Source organism: Dermacentor variabilis, chromosome 10, assembly GCF_050947875.1.
Source record: "Dermacentor variabilis isolate Ectoservices chromosome 10, ASM5094787v1, whole genome shotgun sequence".
Taxonomy (NCBI): domain Eukaryota; kingdom Metazoa; phylum Arthropoda; class Arachnida; order Ixodida; family Ixodidae; genus Dermacentor; species Dermacentor variabilis.
The window spans coordinates 18,174,312-18,197,795 of record NC_134577.1 but is presented as its reverse complement, the minus strand read 5'-3'; the positions used below and the strand labels follow the sequence as shown (position 1 = coordinate 18,197,795).

General features: G+C 48.2%; 1 protein-coding gene across 1 annotated transcript in view; it reads left to right on the top strand.

Moving 5' to 3' along the window:
* Positions 1-23,484, top strand: part of LOC142560037 (A disintegrin and metalloproteinase with thrombospondin motifs 18-like) — a 149,918-nt gene that overhangs the window by 118,571 nt on the left and 7,863 nt on the right. Inside the window, exons 4-21 of the mRNA XM_075671801.1 lie at positions 1,143-1,328; positions 4,011-4,179; positions 5,339-5,622; positions 6,275-6,361; positions 7,221-7,345; positions 7,525-7,577; positions 8,298-8,403; positions 9,294-9,597; positions 10,237-10,338; positions 11,834-12,021; positions 15,283-15,349; positions 18,672-18,792; positions 19,581-19,732; positions 21,105-21,319; positions 22,089-22,143; positions 22,832-22,943; positions 23,161-23,315; positions 23,441-23,474. Coding sequence (XP_075527916.1) covers positions 1,143-1,328; positions 4,011-4,179; positions 5,339-5,622; positions 6,275-6,361; positions 7,221-7,345; positions 7,525-7,577; positions 8,298-8,403; positions 9,294-9,597; positions 10,237-10,338; positions 11,834-12,021; positions 15,283-15,349; positions 18,672-18,792; positions 19,581-19,732; positions 21,105-21,319; positions 22,089-22,143; positions 22,832-22,943; positions 23,161-23,315; positions 23,441-23,474 — 2,515 coding nt within the window. The remainder of the gene's footprint in view (positions 1-1,142; positions 1,329-4,010; positions 4,180-5,338; positions 5,623-6,274; positions 6,362-7,220; positions 7,346-7,524; positions 7,578-8,297; positions 8,404-9,293; positions 9,598-10,236; positions 10,339-11,833; positions 12,022-15,282; positions 15,350-18,671; positions 18,793-19,580; positions 19,733-21,104; positions 21,320-22,088; positions 22,144-22,831; positions 22,944-23,160; positions 23,316-23,440; positions 23,475-23,484) is intronic.

Below are 23,484 nucleotides of genomic sequence, written 5' to 3'. Positions count from 1 at the left end.
TTCATTTCAAGTAGGATGCGACTTTCTAAATGTCTTTGTGCTAAGGATAGTTTTCAAAAGAAGCACATTTATGGCTGTGCGAAAATCAACACCTTACGGATTTTCTTGTACAAAGAGAGAAAGTCGCTAATATTGTGTCTTTGCATGAGTTTGTGTTATGGTGCATGGAGGTTGGCTGCAGGTAGCGTAAAATAATCTGTGAACAAAATATGCATTGCACAATATCCTAGCGCATTCTAAAGTAGAGAGCGATGAGCGATTATCGAATAAATAATATATTCTGTGGTGACAGTTCATTTCTTGTTGAATGTCCGCGTAATGTCACAGGGTCCACAGCTCGTGAAAAAGAAAGTAGATGGGAACACAGGGAGGGGGGGGGGGCGCTGCACGATAGCTTGGCCCACTTTACGAAGAACCCTACACGCACATGGACGATGTCCTTGGCAGGCGGAGCGCTGATTGCTCAATTTGATCGACTGATTTAATTATAATAACGTCTTTGCACTGTCCAGTGCTTTGACACTATGTTCGAATGTTCCAAACAATGTTGATCCCCTGCATTACGAAACACCGAAGTCTCACCAAACGGTTGTTTTAGTATTCCACGCCTATCTATATGGGGTCGCTATTGCAAGCAGTTCCACTACTTTATACGGGGCAACAGCAAAATGGTCCAAATAAAGAAATAATAAAAAGGCTCTATTTTGTATAACTGGGCTCCATTCTGTAGCCTGGCCTCACATCAGCTCTCACCAGCTTACGTTTAGTACAAACCAAGAGCGAGGAAGTCTAGTACGTCCAATTGTGTGCATGCATGGCAATACATCTTTCTGTTCGATACCTACGGCGTGAGGGGCAAAAATTCTTATGCTGTGCTCTATACGTGTGCCTTTAGAATAATGCTTGTAACCAGTCAACAAGACTATAAAACGCACTCACGGTAAGTTACATTCGTAACTCACGTTTAGTTACAGCCCAGAACTCTGCGAGACGTTGCAGCATAAAATTTGAGCGGCAACATGCACATAAGATAAGCTTCAATAACAAAAAGTGCAAGAAGATACGAGCATGAAAGTTGCAGTTATAATATATGGACATGATGTCACACCGGTCTCCATTAACATCATCTGTCCTCCACGCAGACTGAGGAGCTCATCTCGAGCCAATTCCAAGTGGTGGAAGAAGGCGCCTCGAATAGCAGCGCAAGGCGGCGCCGACGCAGAGACGTCACTTCCGGCGAGGAGCTACCGGACGCCTCTTGCTTCTACCAGGGGCACGTGCGGGGGATCGCCCGAAGCAAGGCGGCGTTGTCAGTCTGCTCGGGTCTGGTAAGGTCATACTGCGTCCTAGCACATTCGCTGAGGTTAAACGTGTGCTCATTTCGAGCACCTGATATGGATATAAAACGATCCACCTTTAATTTGTTGAAGGACATCTCTTCCTCTACGGGGCGAAAGCCTTCTGCAGTCGTCTGCTACCGCTGTCACTGAAAATCAGCGATAAACACGTGAATGAACAACGTTAATGAACGAAACTAGTTAAGATTCTAATAGGTCGTCTACAGCGTGAATATAAGCGCGAGAGTGGTAATTGTTAGTCCTCAGAATCAAATCTAAAACTTTGTTGGATGCAGCACGATCGTCAGAACAGAGCAACCGCGGCTAGCCGTGATTATGATATTTTTTTTTCCTTCGCCGCTTGCTGAATTGAGTTCTGTGTTACTTCCTGCAGTTGGCCGTCGAGGGCTTGCAGAGAAGCTACCTTCTTCAATTTAGACTTGTCAGTCAGCGTTACGTGCTTCTACCGGCTTGGCATCGGCAAAAGTGCCAATTAAGAGTCGAGTTCTGACGTGTTCCTGACGCAACAGTAGCGCCTTTGTTATTCATCATCGCGTTCTGTGGGAGACAAAACAAAAACAGTGTTCGCGACGTCAAAAAGTGCAAGTGTAGAGACAGTGCAGCCGTAAGAAGAAAAATAAAGTGCTGGCACCACATCGTTTTGTTTAAAACAAGGACGTCAAAGGACGATGGCGAAGCTTTTCGGGACTGTGAAGAGAGAGAGAGAGAGAGAGAGAAGATAGAAGGGATTTCACCCTGTTGGCTACCCTACATGTGAGGAAGAGGGAGATAAGAAAGTGGAAGGACAAATCAGTGTGCCCACACCCGGGCGGATAAATGTTTGCTCTCGATTAGTTACTCGGCTTCGAGAAGAGCACTAGCGCTTTGGTGGCCCTGAAAACGCTAATGTTCTTCGGCCACGGTACCAGGATCTTTACTTCCGAGAATAGTCTGTCGTCTAAGCGGCTGAGACTGTCGTAGGCAGAGCATATAATTGACAGTCGAAGGACGGAGAGTGGCACAGAATGTACTGTACATAATTTCGTCCCACCTTCAAGAATGGCATGCGGCGCTGTTGTCATTCCAACGAAGAACGAATAGGCGTTCGTGTAATTTAATTAGTGTACTTCGATGTATTTTTGTATAGCGCACAAGTATGCATTTACCGCACTACATTAAGTTTCTTTTGTCCAACACTGAACGGCAAATTGCGCTTTTTCCATCCCGCTTCTTAAGTTAAAAGAATATGACACAGCCCTAGTCTGAGTACCACTTTGGTCAAGCTGCCTGTTCGCCAACAAATGGGGCGTTGCAACACGCAATTTGGAGAAACGCCTATTTAAGTGAAAAAAGAAAAAGACAGGAAAGGAATACTCTTTTCCCTCTATGCTGCGTGCAATATTAAAACATAACTTTCGACAGGAAAGTTTACTTGGCACTGAATGCTAATTTTGTCTTTCGAGATGAAATGAGCACTCGAAACACTGATGCTTTTGCGTGCCCCCCACCAAAATACATGCCGACCCTTATTTCTCCATGAATTGATCACCAATATTTATTATCATGTCGCGCGATGTTCTCGTTTATTCGAATAACATGGCCAAACCATTTCAGTTTCGAGTTTTGAACAGTGACTATGAGTGTGCAATTGCGTGAATAGAGTCTGCGGCAAAACTAGAAAGGCCAGAGTTCTTGTCGCAACCCGAGCTTACCGACTCGTGTGCCGGTCCTGAACGTGGCGGTGCTTGCCGGCAGCGAGAATGGGATTCAATTCGGTGCTAAAGAAACGTCGGCAACCACCAAACCTGAGAGTACAGGATCTAGTACTTTCCGTCTACAATAGCGGCGATTTTTTACGCTCTTGCTACAAGCTCACACATGAGTCACTGGGAATTCCATATTGCCTTCTTCGCAATGTCCTAGGGGCCAAGCATAACCCCGAAGAAGCCATTGTCTGTCCTATTCAGTTTATGTTCTGATTGGCGCCTATACGACATCGCAATGAATCGCTACCGACCAGTCCAAATTTGACTTCTACATCTCGCCTCTTCCCCGCAAACTTGCAGCACGGCATCTCGATTCCTGCTGCTTCGGACACTTGTACCATGGTCTTTTCATAGAAGCCGATTTCGTGCTATAGCAGTGTCCTAGTTAATGGCTCGTGCACATGATCTTTATGTTGGTTATCAGTTCTCGCCAACTGCTTTCACGCAACAGTTATAAGAAGATAGCGGCATTGTTGGCCGTTATTAACGCTTTTATTGTTTCTTTCAATTCAATGTCGCTGTATATGTGTTTGAATGTGCTGTTGTGACTATATGCGATAATGCATTTACACGATATATGTACCACCCGCCGACTAGAGACTGTGTAATAGGCGACCGGTATCATTTGCATTTTTGAGACTTTTTTCTATAGAACTGCGGCGTCATTAGCTTGTATATTGTATGTACAATATGTTTCTTACGTCATAGTGTTACTGTGAAAAACGTTGCTTGACAAGTCCTGGTGCTTGTATGAAAAGGGGTTTTGATATGTAATATTGAACCCTGTATGTTGTAAGCTAGTCCCATTCAAGAACTAAGGATTAGCAGGCGCCTTAAATTGTGCGTCAGTATCTCCTTATATCATACCGATAAATAAAAAAGAGCGGAAATTGGAACTCGCTCGCAGAGGGGCCTGATCCAGCTGCCGGGTGCGACGTACTTCGTGTACCCCATCTACCCTCTGGCCAGCGACCGCCGTCGGGCGGGCGTCGGCGCAGGGGCCGCCCCCAACGCCACCTCGTCGCCGCACATCCTGGCCCGGGCGGACACGCACAAGCCGCTACGCTGCGGCCACTGTGAGTACGCACGCAAGCTCAGCCACGGACACCGCATCTATGCTCGAACGAACGTCTTATTGGGCCGTTTGGTACGGCCTTCTGTTGAGGCCTTACTGTAAATAGATCCTCTGGCAAGCCTACCGATGGGTTCAGATGGCGCTTATGCCAGAGTTTGAAGTACAGAACTCTATCTGATTAATGTGCAAAATATAGCAGAAAGTTAATTCTGACATCGATAAGTCAGTGTGCTTTCGCCAGAGGGCCCCGCGGCAATCAGGAAGAGAGTGCAACGACTACTGATTGCTTTCATGTGAGACACGGGGCTTTTCGACACCTGGTGACGCACATAGTGACACTCACGATAGGCTCAGGCGGAACAGTTGCCAGCTATGAATACCAGGCTAATCCCGCCTGCTGCACCACCACCACAATCAGTGTGTGTACTTGTGTGTGTGCGAGCTTCCGTGGGCGCGCCCTTATCCATGCATGGGACAAACGGCACACAAAAAACTCGACACATAGGACTAGAATACAGTAAATGAAGTTGTTAATGTTGCTTCTCCTGTTGGCTAGTGTTATGTGTAACCTCCCCTTTCCCTTTTTCCCGGTACAGGGTAGCCAAGTAGAGATTCCTCTGGCTAACCTCCCTGGCTTTTCTTTGCTTTTATCTCTCTCTCTTGTGGAATTTCTTCCAAGATGAACCCCTATATTAACAAAGTCAACAGCAACTCCCACTCCAGCGCTCTTATTTGTGCGTGTACGCAGGCATGTAGCGCATAGCATCTAAATTAATGAATTAATTAATCACATTTCGTTTTACGTGCCAAAAACCACGATCTGATTACGAGGCACACCATATTGGAGGTCTTCGGATTAATTTCGACCATCTGGAATTCTTTACCGTGCGCCTAAATGTAAGTACATGAGCGTTTTTGCAATCCGCCCCCATCCCGTGGAAATGCGACCGCCGGAGCAAGAAGGATCGAACCCGCGACCTTCGAGCTCAACAGCGCAAAGTCACATCCACTGGGCTGCCGCGGCGGCTCGCGAGCATCCTCTGAAACGCCATTGTTTCACGAATTTACAGTAATATGGCATTGCGAACGCACTACATCTGCACTTTGAACGCACGTTAAACGAATCCGTCATTTACTTTTTTTTTCTTTCTGCGACGCAGGCGAGCGGGGTTCGCGGCCGGACAACGGAACGCGCTCGGCCAGGGTTCCCGCCGACGACTGGAAGTCCCGGCGGAGGAGGACCAGGACCAGGCGACGGGTGGGGGGACCGTCGCCGTCGGCCAACAGTGGCGGCCGACGGAGGAACCTCCGGGACGGGGGCGAGGCCCTGGTCGAGACCGCGGTGTTCGTGGACCAGGCGCTGTACCAGGCCATGGCCAGGGCCTTCCCGGGCGAGGACACCGACCGGGAGCTGATCACATACGTCCTGACCATCATGAACGCGGTACGCCACGTCTACTCATATTAATATATTAATATAGTATTAATATTAGACAACGGCTGCCCGACCGTTGTCTATATTAATAATTATAGACGTCGCACAGAAAGTATGACTTCGTATGTTGCAAACGCCTTCCACACACACACACACACACACACACACACACACACACACACACACACACACACACACACACACACACATGTATATATATATATATATATATATATATATATATATATATATATAAGCTGAAGTTTCACTAGAGATAGATTCGGAAATTCAGAAGCAATGATGTGATATTAAATTAAATTGGTTAAGCAGTTGCTTAGTAATGTGCTTCACGTTCTTTTGAATAAGAAGTGCGAGAGCATCAGCTGCCTCGAATGTCATTCGCCGTACATACACGGGACACAGAACACAGCATCGTGGACAGAACACAGTCCACGATGCTCTTCACTGAATATATGTCGCAGCGTTCTATTCTTCCGCGACGAACCAAATAACCCTGACAGATTGTCGTTAATGACGCGAGGAAAAAAATCAGCTTGGTCTCTCGTCTCAAGGACTTATTTTTGCCGTGTACGCGAAACTGCACTGAAAGGTTCAGAAATGTTGCTCCCTTTCTTAAAGCATCTATGTTTCCACTTTCTAGGTACAAATGCTCTTCAAGCATGAATCGTTAGGGAAGAACATTGACGTGACTGTCGTCGAGCTGGAAGTACTGAAACTCCAACCAAGGGTAAGTTAATGTCAATTCTTTTTTTTTTTTTTTCTGCAATTTGGACAACACCAGTCAACCAAGGGAAGCATGTCTCTGGAGCCAACGTATCGACAAGGGGACTTGTCATGGTCCGGGCGACAATTAATTTCTTTGACAACCATTTATATGATAGCTCACTCTCCCCACCAGCACTTGAAAAAGGAAAGCAGTTGCCTTAACACAGACAAGTCCCCTTGTCGAAATGTCAGCTCCAGAGACATAGGCTGCGTTCTTGTACTCGCCGTAGACGGCTAACTAGACAGCTAAGCGCACAGCGGCCATCTCAAGTCTCATTCCTATTCTGACGAAGCCGGCAAAAGGGACAGATTATAGAAAACATCGCGGAAGTAAAAAATTACGCAGGTTATTCGCTGTCCAAACAAAATGGCGACCGAGAAGAAGGCTTGGAAAGTCGACGGGAAGGTCGGCTGCTCAAATGAAAACGTATTCACGAATTCGTATGCGCTTGGAGTTAACTACGTTGCACTGTCCCTAGGTTCGCACACGTGAAGTGTTAAAATGCAGCTGTGATACGTGTTTTTCTTAACTTTTTCTTGTCAACGCGAGGTGGTGTCATGGCGCAGAAACGTCTTTCAGACGGTTCCAGGTGCGTTCCCGCTAGGGCTCGAAGCTGTACGTCTTCTTAGCTGTCAATGTCAACTATCTCCAATGCTGGCCAGAATCGGTACACCCATAACCTGTTTAACCACCGTCGATCACTTCGTCTCCATCTTGTGTGCCTCTGTATATAGTGTCAAGTAACGTCATTCATCCATTTGATTCTGGTCTAAACAGTCTCGTAATCAGGCATTTGGTCGTGGTGTCGCTGACGATGCAGGACCTGAGCCCATCGGAGAACATCGACACGTACCTGACCAACTTCTGCGTGTGGCAACACCAGAGAAGAAGGGCCGCCTCTGCCCAGGGCACGCCGAAATGGGACCACGCGCTTCTCTTATCAGGGTACGTGCTGGTAGTACTGAAGATATAACAGAACTCTCGGGGATTTTTTTGGCGCACGAACAGCGTGTCCTCTCACGTGAGACACACCCATATCCCTTGCAAGCATTTTGATCAGTGATCATAATAAATAATTTTGATTTGCAAGCATTTTGATCAATTTGTCTCTTGCTGGTTTTCAGGATCAACATGTTCGTCGTGGACGAGAAAGGACTGCGAAAAAGACACGTTGTCGGTGAGACCTTTCGTTGTCATGGTGTAGAAGCGACGTAAAATAGACATAATGCGTTGAGACTCGAGTGGAAAAATTTAACTACGGACATCGTTGGTTGTAGCAGCGCTCAGAATTGCAGAAGCCTTCTATAACCCGACTGGAGCGAACATGCGTTTTAGCTGGTGCTGCCTACTGGATGATAGCAAAGCATGGGCAAGAGAGATGACAGAAAATAGACAGGTTGAATGAGCATATAAAGTAACTCTAGGTTGAAAGAAATAAGCTCGCCCATTGTGTACCCCTTTCACTTCCTATATTATTTACACGCGTACATACATGGTCTATCTTTTTCCGGCGACCGTTTTCATAGTTAAGAGTTAGATTAGATTTGTGAGTCACAGTTTTGGCATTGACTGGTCCTTCACCGCCACTACAACGCGACAATATGAATAATATGCATTTTTCACCGTTGCGCTGTTTCGAAGGGTAGCGAAAAATACTCGTTGCGGGAGAACGCTGCTGACACCAGTCATATAGGCCGCGCAATCATTCGAACAAAATTTTCTTTCGTGACCTAGAGATACAAGTGTGGTTTTACTACAGAATTGCGATTGCTGTTGCCGTTTTAAGGGCAGGGGTGTCAAAGTTCCTGGTAAACTGTGCCAAAAAATACCAGTGATGGTGAGGTCTCGACAGTCTTCTGACACAGTATTTGCCTGCTCGGTGTGGGCGTGTGTGCAGGACTCGCCCCGGTGAGCGGAATGTGCAACTCTCTCAACAGCTGCACCATCAGCGAGGGAACCAGTTTCCAGAGCGTTTACGTTGCCAGCCACGAGATGGGACACAGGTAAGGCCACAGTTCTTTCCCGGTCCCGCCGTGGGGGCAGGCGCTAACATATACTTTGTCATATAGAACCATGCGGAAGGTAGAGTGCCCTTCATGCATTAGATAGACCTGAACGCCTTAACAGTCTCGTTTTCCTTAAATTAATGCTGAAACCACAGCACTTTTGCGACGCAGACAAGACAAATACGACGCGCTAACTTTAGCTCGGAAAGTTAGTTTAAAGTTAGCGCACCGTCCTTATCTTTCTTGTCGCCTCTTCAGCGCTGTGGTCCCAGTATCAGTACACCAACTAGCCCAAAAGTATGTACTTCTAAATTGATAATTCTTGGTATCAACTTTCTTTTGTCAGTTTTGCTTGGCTGGACGTAACCTCACACGGATATAAAAAGGATGTTTGAAAATTTCAGCAGGAATTCGCTCTCAATTCTGCAGTTACGTGTACCTACGAACATTCCATCCAATGCCTATGAAGACGACTTCAAGCGTTATTCTCCCATTTATTAAAAAAATAAATAGGTGAGGCATAGCTTATACCTGCAAATGCATATAAAACATTTGCACCGACAAGATCTGTCCACTGACTTCCATATCAGCGTCCTTGCAGACTCATTAAAGGACACAAGTGCGATCTCTGCGTAATGCACAGAGAGAGAGAGAGAGGGGGGGAGGGAGGGAGGGAGGGAGATTACCCAAGGACCTGCCCGGTTGGCTACCCTACACTTGGGGAATGCAGACGCTGCTTTATTCCTTATTCCCTTCCTTTACACCGACTTCAAAGCACCCGCTCCCGAAGCAACGTGACTATACTGCCGGCGGCTTACAAGCATAGCCTTTAACCCTTGACGAAAGCGCCGGTGGCAGTTGTGTCGAAACCGAAATGGCGCTCGCAGCCTGGGCATGGAGCACGACGGCTCCCAGGACGGGAACCCGTGCGACGTGGACAACTACGTGATGTCGCCCACTCTGGGGGCCGGCAAGACGAGCTGGTCGTCCTGCTCGCGCCAGTACGTGACCAAGTTCCTGCGGCTGCCGGCCGCCTCCTGCGTCTTCCAGCGGGGCACCCGCGACGTCGACGCCAACCTGCTCGCGGCGCGCAAGGGGCCCCTGCTGCCCGGCGAGATCTTCTCGGCCGACCGGCAGTGCGCGCTGCGCTTCGGTTCCGCCAGCCGACGCACCGCCCAGCAACCGCTTCAGGCGAGTCTGCTTGTCGCGTATCGCGACTCTACGGACGCGTCTTGAAACGACCGAACGTAAAACGCATGTGCCACAGGCCGTCGCGGCCAGATTACGAAATGTTCAGACACAAAGTCCGGCCTTCGACTTTCTAACGTTATCAATGCTGAAACTGGACAGATCTTCACAGCAAGATGGAGACGATGAGATTAACGGTGTTCGCGCAAGAAATGTTTCTGGTGACAACAATCCGACAAAGGGAGTGGGGAAGACAAGTCCTCTTGTCGAAACGTTGCCTTCTGAAGAATCCTCTCTCGTGCGAACACTGTTTATTAACCTTAGTTATTACATTAGCGCTAATGGTGCGGCTAGTAGCTAAGCTGCATATATTTTAAACCGTGTAAACTGCTTTCGCCCCACAACGGAGTGGCAAGTTCTCTTTTCTTCTGCAGTTAGTGTTGCGCAGACTTTGGTTCACGTTACTGTGATGTTTGGTACGCGTCGTTTTTTTTTCGTTTTTTTTTTTCACCTACCACTTCTCATACATCGCGGCGTCGCTTAGTGCCTGTTCAGCGGAACCCTGCCTGCTTCTTCCACAATGATCACCTCATGTGTACAGTAATGCCGTGTGCACCGAACTAATAATAATCCTCCTTGCAGGACATCTGCCGAATGCTGCGGTGCGAGATGAACCGTGGCATCACGCCAGTCTCCTTCGCAGCGCACCCTGCTCTTGAAGGAACACCGTGTGCTGAGAATATGGTAACGCACTACCTTCACTCAACGAAGCTGTACTATTCAATTCAATTATTTTTATTTTGTCATGGCACAATAGCCGAGGAGGGCACAGTAAAAGATGCTGCTGCTGTTGTCCTGAATGTATTTGACGCATATACACAATGGGGGATCGGTCATGAAAAGGCTAGCTTGATCTGCCAAACTATCTTTTTCGTCTTCGCAGAGCCGTGGACACATAAAATAATTTGTCGGCACTGCAGCCGCATGGATATGAGATAAAATATAAAACACGAAAGTTTAACAACCATAACAATGTGAAGTTCAACGTCGCATAAGCAAATGCATCATACAATCGAAGTCATTAGGAAAACAAAAAACAAAAAACTCAAAAGGTAAGCCCGTGAAGTATTTCCCGCACAAAAAGGAAACTTCAAATGAATGAATACACAATAGTATCACTTTATAAGTACTACGAAGGCGCATTCGTTCTGTGCGCGCTTGTACTTTCTTCATCGTCTTATATATCTTGTCTACAAAAACTTGCAGTGGAATTTATTACTCTTGAAAAGCAAAAACGAAAGCGGAAGAGAGAAAGGTAATGGTCCATTTTATGCCCGGATGTAGACGTAAGCATTATTGCTTATTACGTCAAAGAAACACGTTTTTATACATGCCCTTAAGGCACAATCGGTAAGCAACCGCCTGTCCCGAAGTCAATAGCTTCAAATGATTGAGCGCAACGCATCATTCAGTTATTTTTGACGGCTATGTACAATCTTCGCTAAAGGTGTCAAAGCCACTGTGCATGTAACTGGACGTGTCAATGGTCAGCATAATAGTACCCCTACGGAACCTTCATTGCTCCAAACCCTACCGATTTTTGGCCGCGAATTCTATCCCACAGCTCCTCAGGCCGCGAATTCTACTCCATGATAAATGACACTGTATCCGTTTATCGCCACGATGCTTTATCCACGATTTGAAGCCTTTTCTGAGCCTTATATTTACTGTTACGTATGAATATGTAGATGGGTATTTGTAACGTTTCAATGCTGCTTTCTTTTTTCACTGTTTCTATTCATTGCTAACCTGCCAACCCCTCTCCGCGGCAATGCAAATCGTGCACGGTCCCTTATGATACGCACATTTGCTGAGCACTCACAGTCCTCACCTTAGAACCTATGTACATAAATCTTAAGAAGAAAAAAGAGAAGAAAAAAAAAAACGCAAGCCCATCTACTGCACCGTCTCCTCCACCCATTACCCGCCGTGGTTGCTCAGTGGCTATGGTGTTGGGCTGCTGAGCACGAGGTCGCGGGATCGAATCCCGGCCACGGCGGCCGCATTTCGATGGGGGCGAAATGCGAAAACACCCGTGTGCTTAGATTTAGGTGCACGTTAAAGAACCCCAGGTGGTCAAAATTTCCGGAGTCCTCCACTACGGCGTGCCTCATAATCAGAAAGTGGTTTTGGCACGTAAAACCCCAAATATTATTATTATTATCCTCCACCCATTCAGTGGTGCCGGGCTGGCTACTGTGTGGCTCGCCGGGACGAGCTGGAGCGGCGTCGGTCGCGGGACCCGCCCGTCGACGGCGGCTGGGGACCCTGGTCGGCATTCGGCACCTGCCGCTCGGACTGCGTGGCGAGGGGTGACTACGCCTACGTCGGCGTCAAGGTGTCTCGACGCCGATGCGACAGGCCGAGGTATTTCATCGCCCGTTCGCGCACGTGGTTTCTCCACCGCAACAGATTACCTACACGGGTGGAGGGGGGGGGGGAAGGGGGGTCGTTCGAGGATCTCGTCCGCAGGCCTAAATTATAGCTGGATTTATTCCCAGAGCTGCAATTCCTTGCGCCCATTTGCGAACACTTATTTTTCTCACATCGTGCGTAGCCTCTATCGGACAACATTTATTCTCCTTTCGATCAACACACGAGTCGTGTACTGGTGGCCTAACCACGAATATTCCCTTATGACCATGCATAGCGAATCTTGTCTCTCTCTCTCTGATTGAAACTCTGGGAAAACGACCATTTCGTGACGAGTTATTTTTACGCCAGCAACTTTCCATATAGGCTGGCTTTTGCGCTATTGAAGGAATGAAAGAAAGAAAAAAAATGCCCGCAGCAGAACTGGAGACAGGAGACTGCAGATCAGACTTGTACGTAATAAACTACACGTGATTAATCACTTGTAATCAATTACATCTACCGATAACTTATAATTTTAACCCTAGCTTTGTTTACTCAGTAACGCTCACCGTAATTACCTTTTTTTTTTAATTAAGAACCTGGAAGTACACTTCTCCACACACCTTCTGTAACATATAACGTGTTACATGTAACCGGTTACATTATTGACGAGACAAGCTGTAACAAACGGCGCATCTTCGAGAACCTGAATATGGCGAAAAACGCAATAGAACGCCCGAAATCGTACCACGCGGCAGCCTCGCGAATGCGCATGTTCAGACAGGCAAACCCGAGGGCTCGGTATGCGCCAGCAGATGTTAGCCGATGAATTGACAAGTACGTGCTGGCACGGCTCGATAGCGAAGAACGGTAATTGCAGGAACTCATATATATGAACGCTTTTTCTTTCTTTTCATTCCTTTTTTTTTGGCGGGGGGGGGGGGGCGTTATTGGCTCAACCGGGAGCGTTTTCTCTAAGTTCCAGCAACAATGAAGCGCTGTGCTAGGATGCAGTGCTGAGCAACGACAATATTGTGCGCAATATCCGCATACGAACACCGCACTACCACCCTCCTCCGCCCCCTCCCCCACCCCCCAACACGAGAATCGAGCTAACCTATCTTTTTTTCCTCCTCGAGCAAGTTTTCGGCGTCGCTGCTGACAACAGAAACGAGAGATGGTGACCAACGAAACTTTTTAAAGTCCATTGTTAGTTCAGATAAGCAATGTATGAAGGGCTGCAGAGAATGCACTGAAAGGGCCAGGCCAGCTTCTTCCGTTTACTGTATCTACGGAACAAATTTGGAGGAAAGTAACGTAGAAGTAACCGATTACTATTAAATAATTATTCGGCTACTTTCATGCAGCAGTAACTGGTAACTGTAAGCAATTACATTTTTTAATGAAGTAATTGTAATCATTTACTTTTTTTCTGTAACGTGCACAATTCTCCCGCCGATACAGGATACAGGAGGCTGCAGCACTGTTATGCACCGTCAAGTATTGTTTTTGACGCTATTACACGTCATGTAACTATACAGCTGTGCGTGCCTGGGCGTATGTGCGGGTTGTTCCCTAAAACCATTCGTGACAGCTGGCTTTCTCACAATAAATGTGTCTGTGAGGTGAAGCCCACTTGCGTGGTTTCTTAGGTTTAACAGGTTATAGCGCCATCAGGACCGCTAGTAGCTGCACGTGCTAGAGTGATTTAATGTCGACCCGCTGCGGTGCCTCAGCGGCTATGGCGTTCTGCTGTCGAGTACAAGGTCGCGGGTTCGGTTACTGGTCGTGGAGGCCGCATTCAGACAGGGGTGGAATGCAAGAAAAGGAAAGAAAAGTTAAAAAAAAACACCAGTATCGATTTATTGCACGTTCATGAACCTCAGGTGGTTGAAATTAACAGCGACCCTCGCAGCCCGTATGATGCCCAGGCACGTTAAAGGCAATTTTATTTTGATCCGATTTAATGTCTCATGGCGCAGTGTGCAGCGTGTATCGCGTATGCTGCACGCCGATGCATTGTGCAATGTTTCAGTAGCCGAGTAGCCGTGCGACAAGTGAGCGCACAAAAAGAAACAAAAAAGTGAAGGTGTAACGGATGCACATGAAAAGGTAGTGCCAATAACAGTTTGAAACGAGAAGGAAAATCCTTGCGCGTATCCATTAAAGGCAGTTGAAGTGGAAAGTTCTGCAGCGGAGAAGCTGTTGTCTACAGCCTGGTTACTCCATCCCAAGGCAGTGCGATGCAGCCGATAATATTTTCTCTTCCGCTCCATATGAATTGTTCAGAAATAACTTCGGTTAACCCCTGCCAGAGTATACCGTCATAATTTAAAAATGAGATTGTACCAGCTGACTTCAATGAATGCTTGTGGCGGGTTGCACACCACACGTTAATAGGCTATTTCAGTTTCTGTATACATGGGTACCGCCACATCGTGAATACTGAGCTGTTTTATTTAACGCGTCTGTCCGACTGGTATACTGCTTGCACGGTGGTCGTATAAGCACGCAATAAGCACGATGCAACCACTCCAGATTCGAATCAATGTACTCCACTAGTCACAGCTAGGCCTGGTGCTTACTGATACACAGTTCAGTGCACTTATTTCAGCGGTGCTAGTGATTTGCGCTAAAGGAAGGCGCTATATGTCTTCAAATGGGACACTTGTATGAACCAAACGCTATATACTTTGTATATATATATATATATATATATATATATATATATATATATATATATATATATATATATATATATATATATATATATATATATATATATATTGATATATACATTGATTCGAATCTGGAGTGGTTGCATCGTGCTTATTGCGTGCTTATACGACCACCGTGCAAGCAGTATACCAGTCGGACAGACGCGTTAAATAAAACAGCTCAGTATTCACGATGTGGCGGTACACACACACACACACAAACACACACACACACACACACACACACACACACACACACACACACACACACACACACACACACACACACACACACACACACACACACACACACACACACATATATATATATATATATATATATATAGCTTATGCCTGTTACTTGTGCATGTTGTGTGTATACACAATATCTCCAATACCCTCCGCTCACTGACTCTTATTTGTGGTTGCTTGTTACTTTCGGTTGCTCAACTTATTATGATACATGGATGCTTGGCACAAGGGCCATGTATAGCCAAAGAGCTCCATGGCTTATGCCACCGACACTCGTTGACTTATGCGATATCTTCGGTTGCAGCCCACAAAGCGGGGGTCGTTTCTGCGAGGGCTCCGACAAGAGAGTGCAGATCTGTGATGCAACACAGGTGAGCCGACTTGTGCAAATTATTGTGGTTTTTTGTAAAAGAACATGGTCCAGGGGCTTCTCGCAGAAAATAGTTGAGGCTTTGTTTCGATCCTGTCCGCACAGCGTAAAAGGCCCGCTAGCGATGCTTTGTACCGTCACTCGAACGAGCCCATCGCGGTTGCTTACGGGCTATGGAGTTTTGCTGTTCAGCACGATGTCGTGGGTTCGGTTCATGGCCCTGGCGGTCGCATTGCCGTGGGGACAGAACGCAAAGTTTATCGTGTACCGAACATTGGCTGCACGTTCAAGTACCCCAGCTGGTCGAAGTCAATCCGAAGCCCCCTACCGTACCGGCGCATCTCTCAGACCCAGTGCTGCTTTCGAACGTTAAACACCATGAATCAATTTTGGCTTGGAACGCAGCGTTAGAAAGAATCACAGTCACGTAAACATAGGTATGCGCTGTTGACTGAAGAAAGCTTAACAGCGAAGTCATGAGAACGAAATTTACTCGCTGCCAATTTGCGTACGTCACAAAACTGAAATGCGCAGTGTATAGTCCTGCGTGTGAGCGACGCACTGCGCATTTGCATTGTAGGCTGCGCAACGGCACGTTCGCGAAAGCTTCCACGTGTCCGTGGAACTTTTGCGATCAAGTGTGCTCGAATCGGCACCAACAAGGAATGCGCGTGTAACAGTTTCATTGAAATCGGCGTTGCGAAGTTAGTCTCAACGTCTTGTTTTCTCGAGGTTTCCGCGAAATCTCATTCTCGGTAATCACGCGGAAGGCGTATCGTGCGGTCAACGAAAACGCATAATTCGATTTTGGATACCTAGCCTGCAGAAACGGCATCAAAGAATAAAACTTATCTTACCGGACCTCCACGGTGTCCATGTCGCTTTCTTCTTTTCAGGCAAGAGTGGTCCGGTAAATGTTGCCGTCATATTTGTGTCCCTGACATCGCGGCCACGTCCTGGTCAAGAGCTGCGGTGTGCAGCGCACGCGAAGCTGCGCGACTGTGTCGCGAACCTCAAGGTCCGGCTCGAATTCTCATGCAGGCTTGGCTAACAGCTCGGCGCTGGCTTCCGAAGAGCAGGAACAGCTACGTCATGCTCTGTTATCTGTTGTCAGCGCGCCGCATTGAGATGCTCTAGCCGGCGTGTGATGCGTCTGTCAATCCGGTATGGTCGGCCGCTCGGACAGAACATGCGTCTCACGGCGCCGGGCAATACCACCTAGGTAGCACAAATCCTGTTTACTCCGATCCATGACGTCACGCTACCTGGCCCCAAATTTCCATTGACAAGGCTGGCGTGATGAAAGCGGTGACGTCAAAATCACTGTTGCCTAGTTGGGAGCGTCCCCATCAGATTCTATGGCAGTCGGGCCAGGTAGCATGACGTCATGGATCGGAGTGAAAAGGCCTTGTGCTCTCTCGGTGGTATTGCACTGGGTCGGTATATCATCACGCCTGGCGCGTCCTGCCGATTCAAGCATATTCAAGCTCCATGGTGCAACGCATGAGAGTATCGTTAAAATTAGGACTAACAATAAGCTCTATATACCCTGAGCAACAGCCGCGCGTGCACGGAGTCCGTGGGCCCTCGTGCAATGCTTTCGGATCACCAAATACATAACCTGTCGCGCGTTTGCTTTTTTTTTTTTCCTGCTGCACACAACGAGGTGGGACAATTCGATGAACCACTTCTCACGCGAACGCCGCCAGACTTCGCGACGTCAGCACTGGCCGACTGTCACCGCTCGTTCTCAAGCGCAAGTCATTTCCCAATCTGTACACGGCGGCGCGCGCATTTAGCGCTAAGTAAGGTCCACCTATAGGGCCGTTATCGCTATGTAAGAGCACGTTACGAAGGCGAAACGAGAAGGTGCGAACGGGCCGAGAACACCCCCGAAGCTTGGCGTCACCGGCTTCGACGGGACATCAGTTGCAATCGACGCGGTAAATGCGTTGCGAGACATACAAGTCGACGTTCCCGTCAATCTTCCGCCGTAGCGTCGGATAAGTGGCTAAGTGTACAATATCATATCGTTCGTAATGGCGCGAATTCCTAACGGTGGCGGAGATTAATATGATCGTTATATAGAGTATAAATCTGGCAGTTAGGCCTAGTCAAGTCGTCGTATGGGGACCCATCCCTGCGTGACGAGTTTTGTACACCCGCGAGCAAAGTATACGGACCAGGGATTACACGATAAAACTCATTTTCTCCTCTGTCCGTGAATGAAACTTGAAATTAAAGACTGCAGTCTAAACTTGGCATTACCAATTTTCTAGTCCACTGCTCAGTTTCCGTTTACGCGTGTTAATTACGAAGAAAGTCGTTTTTTTTTTTTTCGGAGACCCCATGGTCCGTATAATTTTGCTCACGGCTGTAAATATGGTTGGCGAAATAAAGTTAAATTTCCCTTATATAACGTTTATCCGACTCCTACTGCCTGCGGCCGTGCATATGTGCGGAAAGTAATGGAGTATAAGATTTAAAAACGTGTACTCAATCGCAAAATGCATGTTCGTCAAAACCATCCGTTTCGTCAGAAGACGCACGGGAAAGGTGGCTGTTTCGACTGTTTTCTTCGCATGCGACGAGCCTGTTTGAAAAACGTCCACGGCAGCTGCATTTAGACGGAGGCGAAATACGAAATCGCCCGTGTACTTGGATTTAGGTGCACGTTAAAGAACCCCACGGTGGTCAAAATTAATCCCCCATCTACGGCGTGCCTCATCATCAGATCGTGGTTTTGGCACGTAAAACCCCATAATTTAATTTTTTTAATTTGAAAAACGTCTGTATTATGTTTTTAGGAGATACTTCCGTTTTGGTTTATTCAACCATGCCCGGAGAAGGACAGGGAAATGGGGCGTCAGGCTGGGATGCCTGTGGTAGGTGATGCAGAAATGAGGGCGTTGTGCTGTTTCCATGATGGTGACCTCCATTCGACATCCTAAGATATCGAATGGAGGGATCCTAACTTATCCGGGATTCCGGATATGTGGCGGGGCGGCCGTGTCACCATGGATTTCAGGGAGTATTTCTTGTCGAGCCAGTCGGTTAAACACAATTACTAGTGGAGGGGCAGAAAATAATACACATACAAAGACGACACAACATACAAACGGTCGTCTTGCCTGTCCTTCTCTGCGTATGTGTGTCATCCTGCGTGCCTTAATTTCTAAAAGCTATTTTTGATAGAGTTTTACATAAAGGATGAACTCATCAGGGCGTCAACATGCTTTCTCGGTCATCACTGACGGAGCACTGACTATACCGCAGATTTGACTGTTTGGACTAACTGACTGTTTATGCGCCGATTCAAACAGCTGTGCACGACGTCGAAGAACCAACGCTTGCTGGACGAGTTCGTGCTGAGCATCTGCCGCCAGGCATCGGCACGGGACAAGAGCATCGAACCGTATGGCACACAGTTCCCCAGCAGAGACTGTGAGTGCACGTTCTTTTCGCTCTTCAGAATCACGTGTTTGCGACCTCGCATGAATGTGTCGGATGTACTGAGAAGGGAAGCGCGAGATGCGATGAACAGAAACTTGGAGAGTGGGATTCATCTTGCGTTTTGCCAACAATGTTGCGTTCCTCCTGCGTGCCCGCCTGTTGCGAGTAGGACCATTTTCAGCTATGCCAGGTCCGCAACGTGTGCAAACAACAAGTGCACTGGGCAGGGTTAGGTAAGCGTGACCCACTTCCGCCGTTTGTGTCTTTTCGGGACTCGGTATATGCGTACATGTCGGGACTCAATATAATGTGTGCTGCAACTTGTCCTAGCCTCTAGTCTCTGTATCTTCCAGTGTGCCAAGGGCTGTGTGCGGACCTGTGACGTTTCTTCGTATCCCACAGAATTTCTTTTATTGCTAATATGTGACAAGGAGTCGACGTCACAGTTATAAGGTGACTAAATTATAAATCTCTATCTTTTATACTCATTTCAGAAAAAGACAAAAATGAAAGGGGGGGGGGAGGGCACGAGCTTCTAGCGTTTGCTCTACGGTTGCGTTTGTAACCTTGACCACTATTCCTTCTTCTGCACTTTTACCGATCTCGGAGGCGATGCTCTACCAGTTGCAGTTATTGTCCGTTGATCGGAATGGAAAGCTATATATAGGGTAGCTCGTACGCTTTTACCCAGGAGGCGCATATGATTTAGAGTCCTCCCTTCTTGTGCGCCCAACTGAATATGATCACTACGGTCGTGCATTGCATGCGCTCACTCGCAGACACGCACTCGTGCTACGTGTGGTGCCGCAAGCGCGGAGGCGGCTACATGACCCACGGCTGGCGCATCCCCGACGGCACGCCCTGCTGGAGCCTGAGCCAGAGGAGGCAGGCCAGGAACACCAACCGCTACTGCGTCGACGGGGAGTGCCAGGTATATACTTGACGTACTGGATCAGTCGAATAGATCTGTGGTTAGACCGCACAACTTGTATAAATCTCTTTTTTACGATCACCGGAATGAGCTTCGCTTGGAACTGTCCCCATTACGGCACACAGGCACCGGATGCGTCGTCCGCCTCGATTCCGAGTCGACCACAGTTAAGGATATCGTCTCTCTCTATCTCTTTCCACTGCGACAGCAATAATATGGACACTCAAGTCGAATTTCCGCCGTCGTCGTCATTGTGAGGTTCCGTATAAAGTCCAAATTTGATAAGTTAAGAAAGATTCTCGTTGTTTGGGAAGGAAAAGTGATGTAGATGAAGTTCGCGCCCCGCGCGTTGTGAATGCGAGGAAAAGCGTGTGTGAACCGAGAAGGATGGTGGCCCGATGCGCGCCGTCCTTCAGCGCGCCCAATGTTGGATGGAGGTCACGTGATCAAGCGTGCGCTTGGGTGGGTGGGTGGGGGGGGAGTTCAGGTGAGCGACACGCGGCCCCTCCTTTAGCCGGCCCGCGGATGCGCATAGCTGTCAACACAGCCTACCTTGGAAGTAACCTGCGGCGGATTAATGGTATGGCGAGCCGAGATAGATGGTCTTTATATGTGCGCGGTCTTCCCGAGTGTGCTTAGTGTTGGAGTTCGCGCAATCTCACGGAAGCATTCGCTCCCCGAGGCCGGCGCTCATCACGCCATCATTGTGACAGCAAGTGCTCGCGGTCATCGAGTGATACATGTTCAAGCCTGCCTGTGCGCGAGTCACACCATGCTTCCTAATTTATTAGTAAGCAGATGTTTACTGCAATTTATGCGGCCGATAAACCTATGAACCTTACATCGGGTGATTGTGTACTACTTTGCTATCGCTATCAATGCTTCGCGGCCAAACTGCGACTTTATTTTTCGTCTCCAAATATAAGCACGGAAGCAAGCAAGTAGAGAACTCCATGACTGTCGCCCTACGGGGCACTCGATGCAATAGCGTCGAATGGAAACCAGGGCCGGCAATGTAACAGTTATATTACAATTTTATTCCTTCTCGGGCTTCGTCTCAGAGGTCCGAGCGGCGCTCGAATGAGATCGACCGGCCGTGAACGATGGATGATTAGGAATAGAATCGAACGAAAGGAATCCGTACGTTATACCAACCCAGGACGCGTCAACGCATTAAGCCATATTAGATTTTCATCTCTCGAGAAAACCTTGCGGAAACAATGACACCTCGCGGAAACGTTGAAGACACGAGGTTCGCACAGTTATTCACGCAGAAAACGTCATCGCATCTAAATATGATATGACGGAGCCCGTTGTGCGCATGCGCAGTGACGCGATCCTTGTGTCACGGGTGAACGGCTTGTGTTCGCAGGCGTTCGACTGCTACGGCCGCAGCACGGAGAACGACTCGGCCGAGGCCACGTGTCCCGTCCGCCAGTCGCCCCTGATGGCAGCCTCCGCGTCGGCCAGCCCTCGCGGTGTTGTACCCTCCGGCTGGGGACCATGGCACGCGGTCAGCGAGTGCCGACACTCCTGCCTCGCTGCCGGCTCGGGCTTCCAGCTCGTCGCTCGAGAGTGCAACGCCATGTGAGCAGACGCCATTCGGGCATTATCTCGTGCGCAGCAGCTCTCCATGCGTCAGTCCAGGGGTGCTATTTTGAACGCTGAAGAATTCCGCCATCTTGTCAGCGCCGATTGGCCAACAGGGGTGCCACGCCCTCACCGATTGGCTCAGAACGCCATCATGACGGAACTAGACAGTGTCCAGAGCAGCACCCCTTGTCAGCTCTGATCGGCTAACAAGGCAGCTACGCACTCTTTGATTGGCTCAAAACGCCAATGTGGCGGAACCTGACATTGTCCGGAATAGCACCTCTGACGTCAGGTCTCTCGCGGTATGGCTACCGAGTCGGCCCGTTGGAGCTAGTCCAATAATAATGTTAATGCCCACTAAGTTTCTCGTGGTTGGCGGAGCCCTAATTAATTTTGCAGTAGGCTTAGACATAGCAAACAAAATATTAGCACGAACAACAATGCAAAGGTGCCTATTGACAAGGACAACGGGAACAAGAATGGGAAAACGCCGCGGAAATTAATGAAAATTATATGCCGAAGCCGAAATGAGCCAACGTCAATGAGGAAATCACGAGTAATTTCGCAAAATGCTTGAGACGTTGAACAGAAAAATTCGCAAAAAAGAAACACATACCGAAGCATGCTACGGGCAGAAAATAAAAACTGAAAAGTGACAATACAGGGAGTGATTTACACACTTACGCCACTTCGCTGTAGATAAGTATTTTACAGCGATGCTGGTCGACGCTGCCTTGACGTTGTTTTTACTGCCTTGTTGCAGATCGCGGTGCACTGGAAAGAAGGAGACCTACAAGCTCTGTGACTCAACACGGAAGGTGAGTCTCATAGCGAGCGCTGACGCGATCACGCGCTTAAATGCGTGCAGAACACTGCGGTATATTTCTGCAAGATTATTGGCACCATAGCGCTTGGCGACGCGGTATGGCACGACCTCCGAGATCACTATATAGTGATCTAGGAGGTCATGAATTCGGCGTTAGCAGTTACCGTTGATTGTAGTCAAAAAAGTGCTACATCTAGGGCGCGAGCTGGAAAGCGTCCCAAAAGGCTGAGTTCCACTGCAAAAAAGGTTAAAAAAGATTAAATAGCCAGGAGCAGGCCTCGAAGCACCCTTAGCTCAGGTTACCAGATCAGGTTACCAAGGCAACGATGTTCGCTAGTGGGCGCTCAAAACGCCGCAGATGCTGAAGTCGAGACATGTTCAGTGAGGCTGGACCGTTTCAGAAGCCAGTTACAGAAAACTATTCGTAAATTCCGTCATGTTAATCTCGTTGACTAGCATCTTCTCTGTACTACCTCGCTTGAGGCCACAACAGGCCGCTTCTCGTTGTTACGAACCGTTTTTACGTACTAATGGCCTTGCGAATCGCGACCGAGGTTCGCAGCTATACTAATGCCATTGTGTCGGAGAATTGAAGAGGCCGGTTAAAACGTACATGTGTTAAAATTGGGCTGTGTTATGCGAAGATCTAATCCGTGCCTTTTGTGCCCTAATCCGTGCAGTGTCGGGGTATGGTGACAGCAGACCAGTACGCGACCAAGGTGTGCGAGAAGTACCGGCGGAAATACTCCAGCCTACTCAGCGGACGAGGAAGGCAGCTGCCGCTGCAAACGGGTAAGAAACACATGGTATATGTATATTCGGCGCAAGATGGAAGCAGTTTGGCATGTATCACGCGTAGGATTGGTACGAGAACAATCAACAAACAAACTGCTCACTATAAGTGGGCTGTTCTGCCAGAGAGGTCGGCTGTCCCCGAAAGAAAGCGCACGAAATGGCGACGCCCATACACCGATACTAAAGTGGTGCGCATCCGGACCCGTGGTTGCAGGCAACCCGCACGTGTCGTGTGTGGTGGCATGCCAGGACCGTGTGTGGAAGGACACTCACTACCAGATGGACGTGTTCGAGGAAGGACGCTTTCCTTTCGGCACCGACTGCAGCGGTGGACAGGGAAGGGCCTTCTGCGTCTCTGGACGATGCCAGGTATACACGTGTATATGCTCAATATGTGCACGCACATAGCAGTACGCATGCAAATGGATACCGTTCCCGCGGTGCCCCCTCATCAACGTGACCTGATTTTCCGCTTCTTTATCTCTTCGCCCCAGAAATTTACCGAAGAAGGAACGCCCCTCGATGAAGGTGAGAGCGT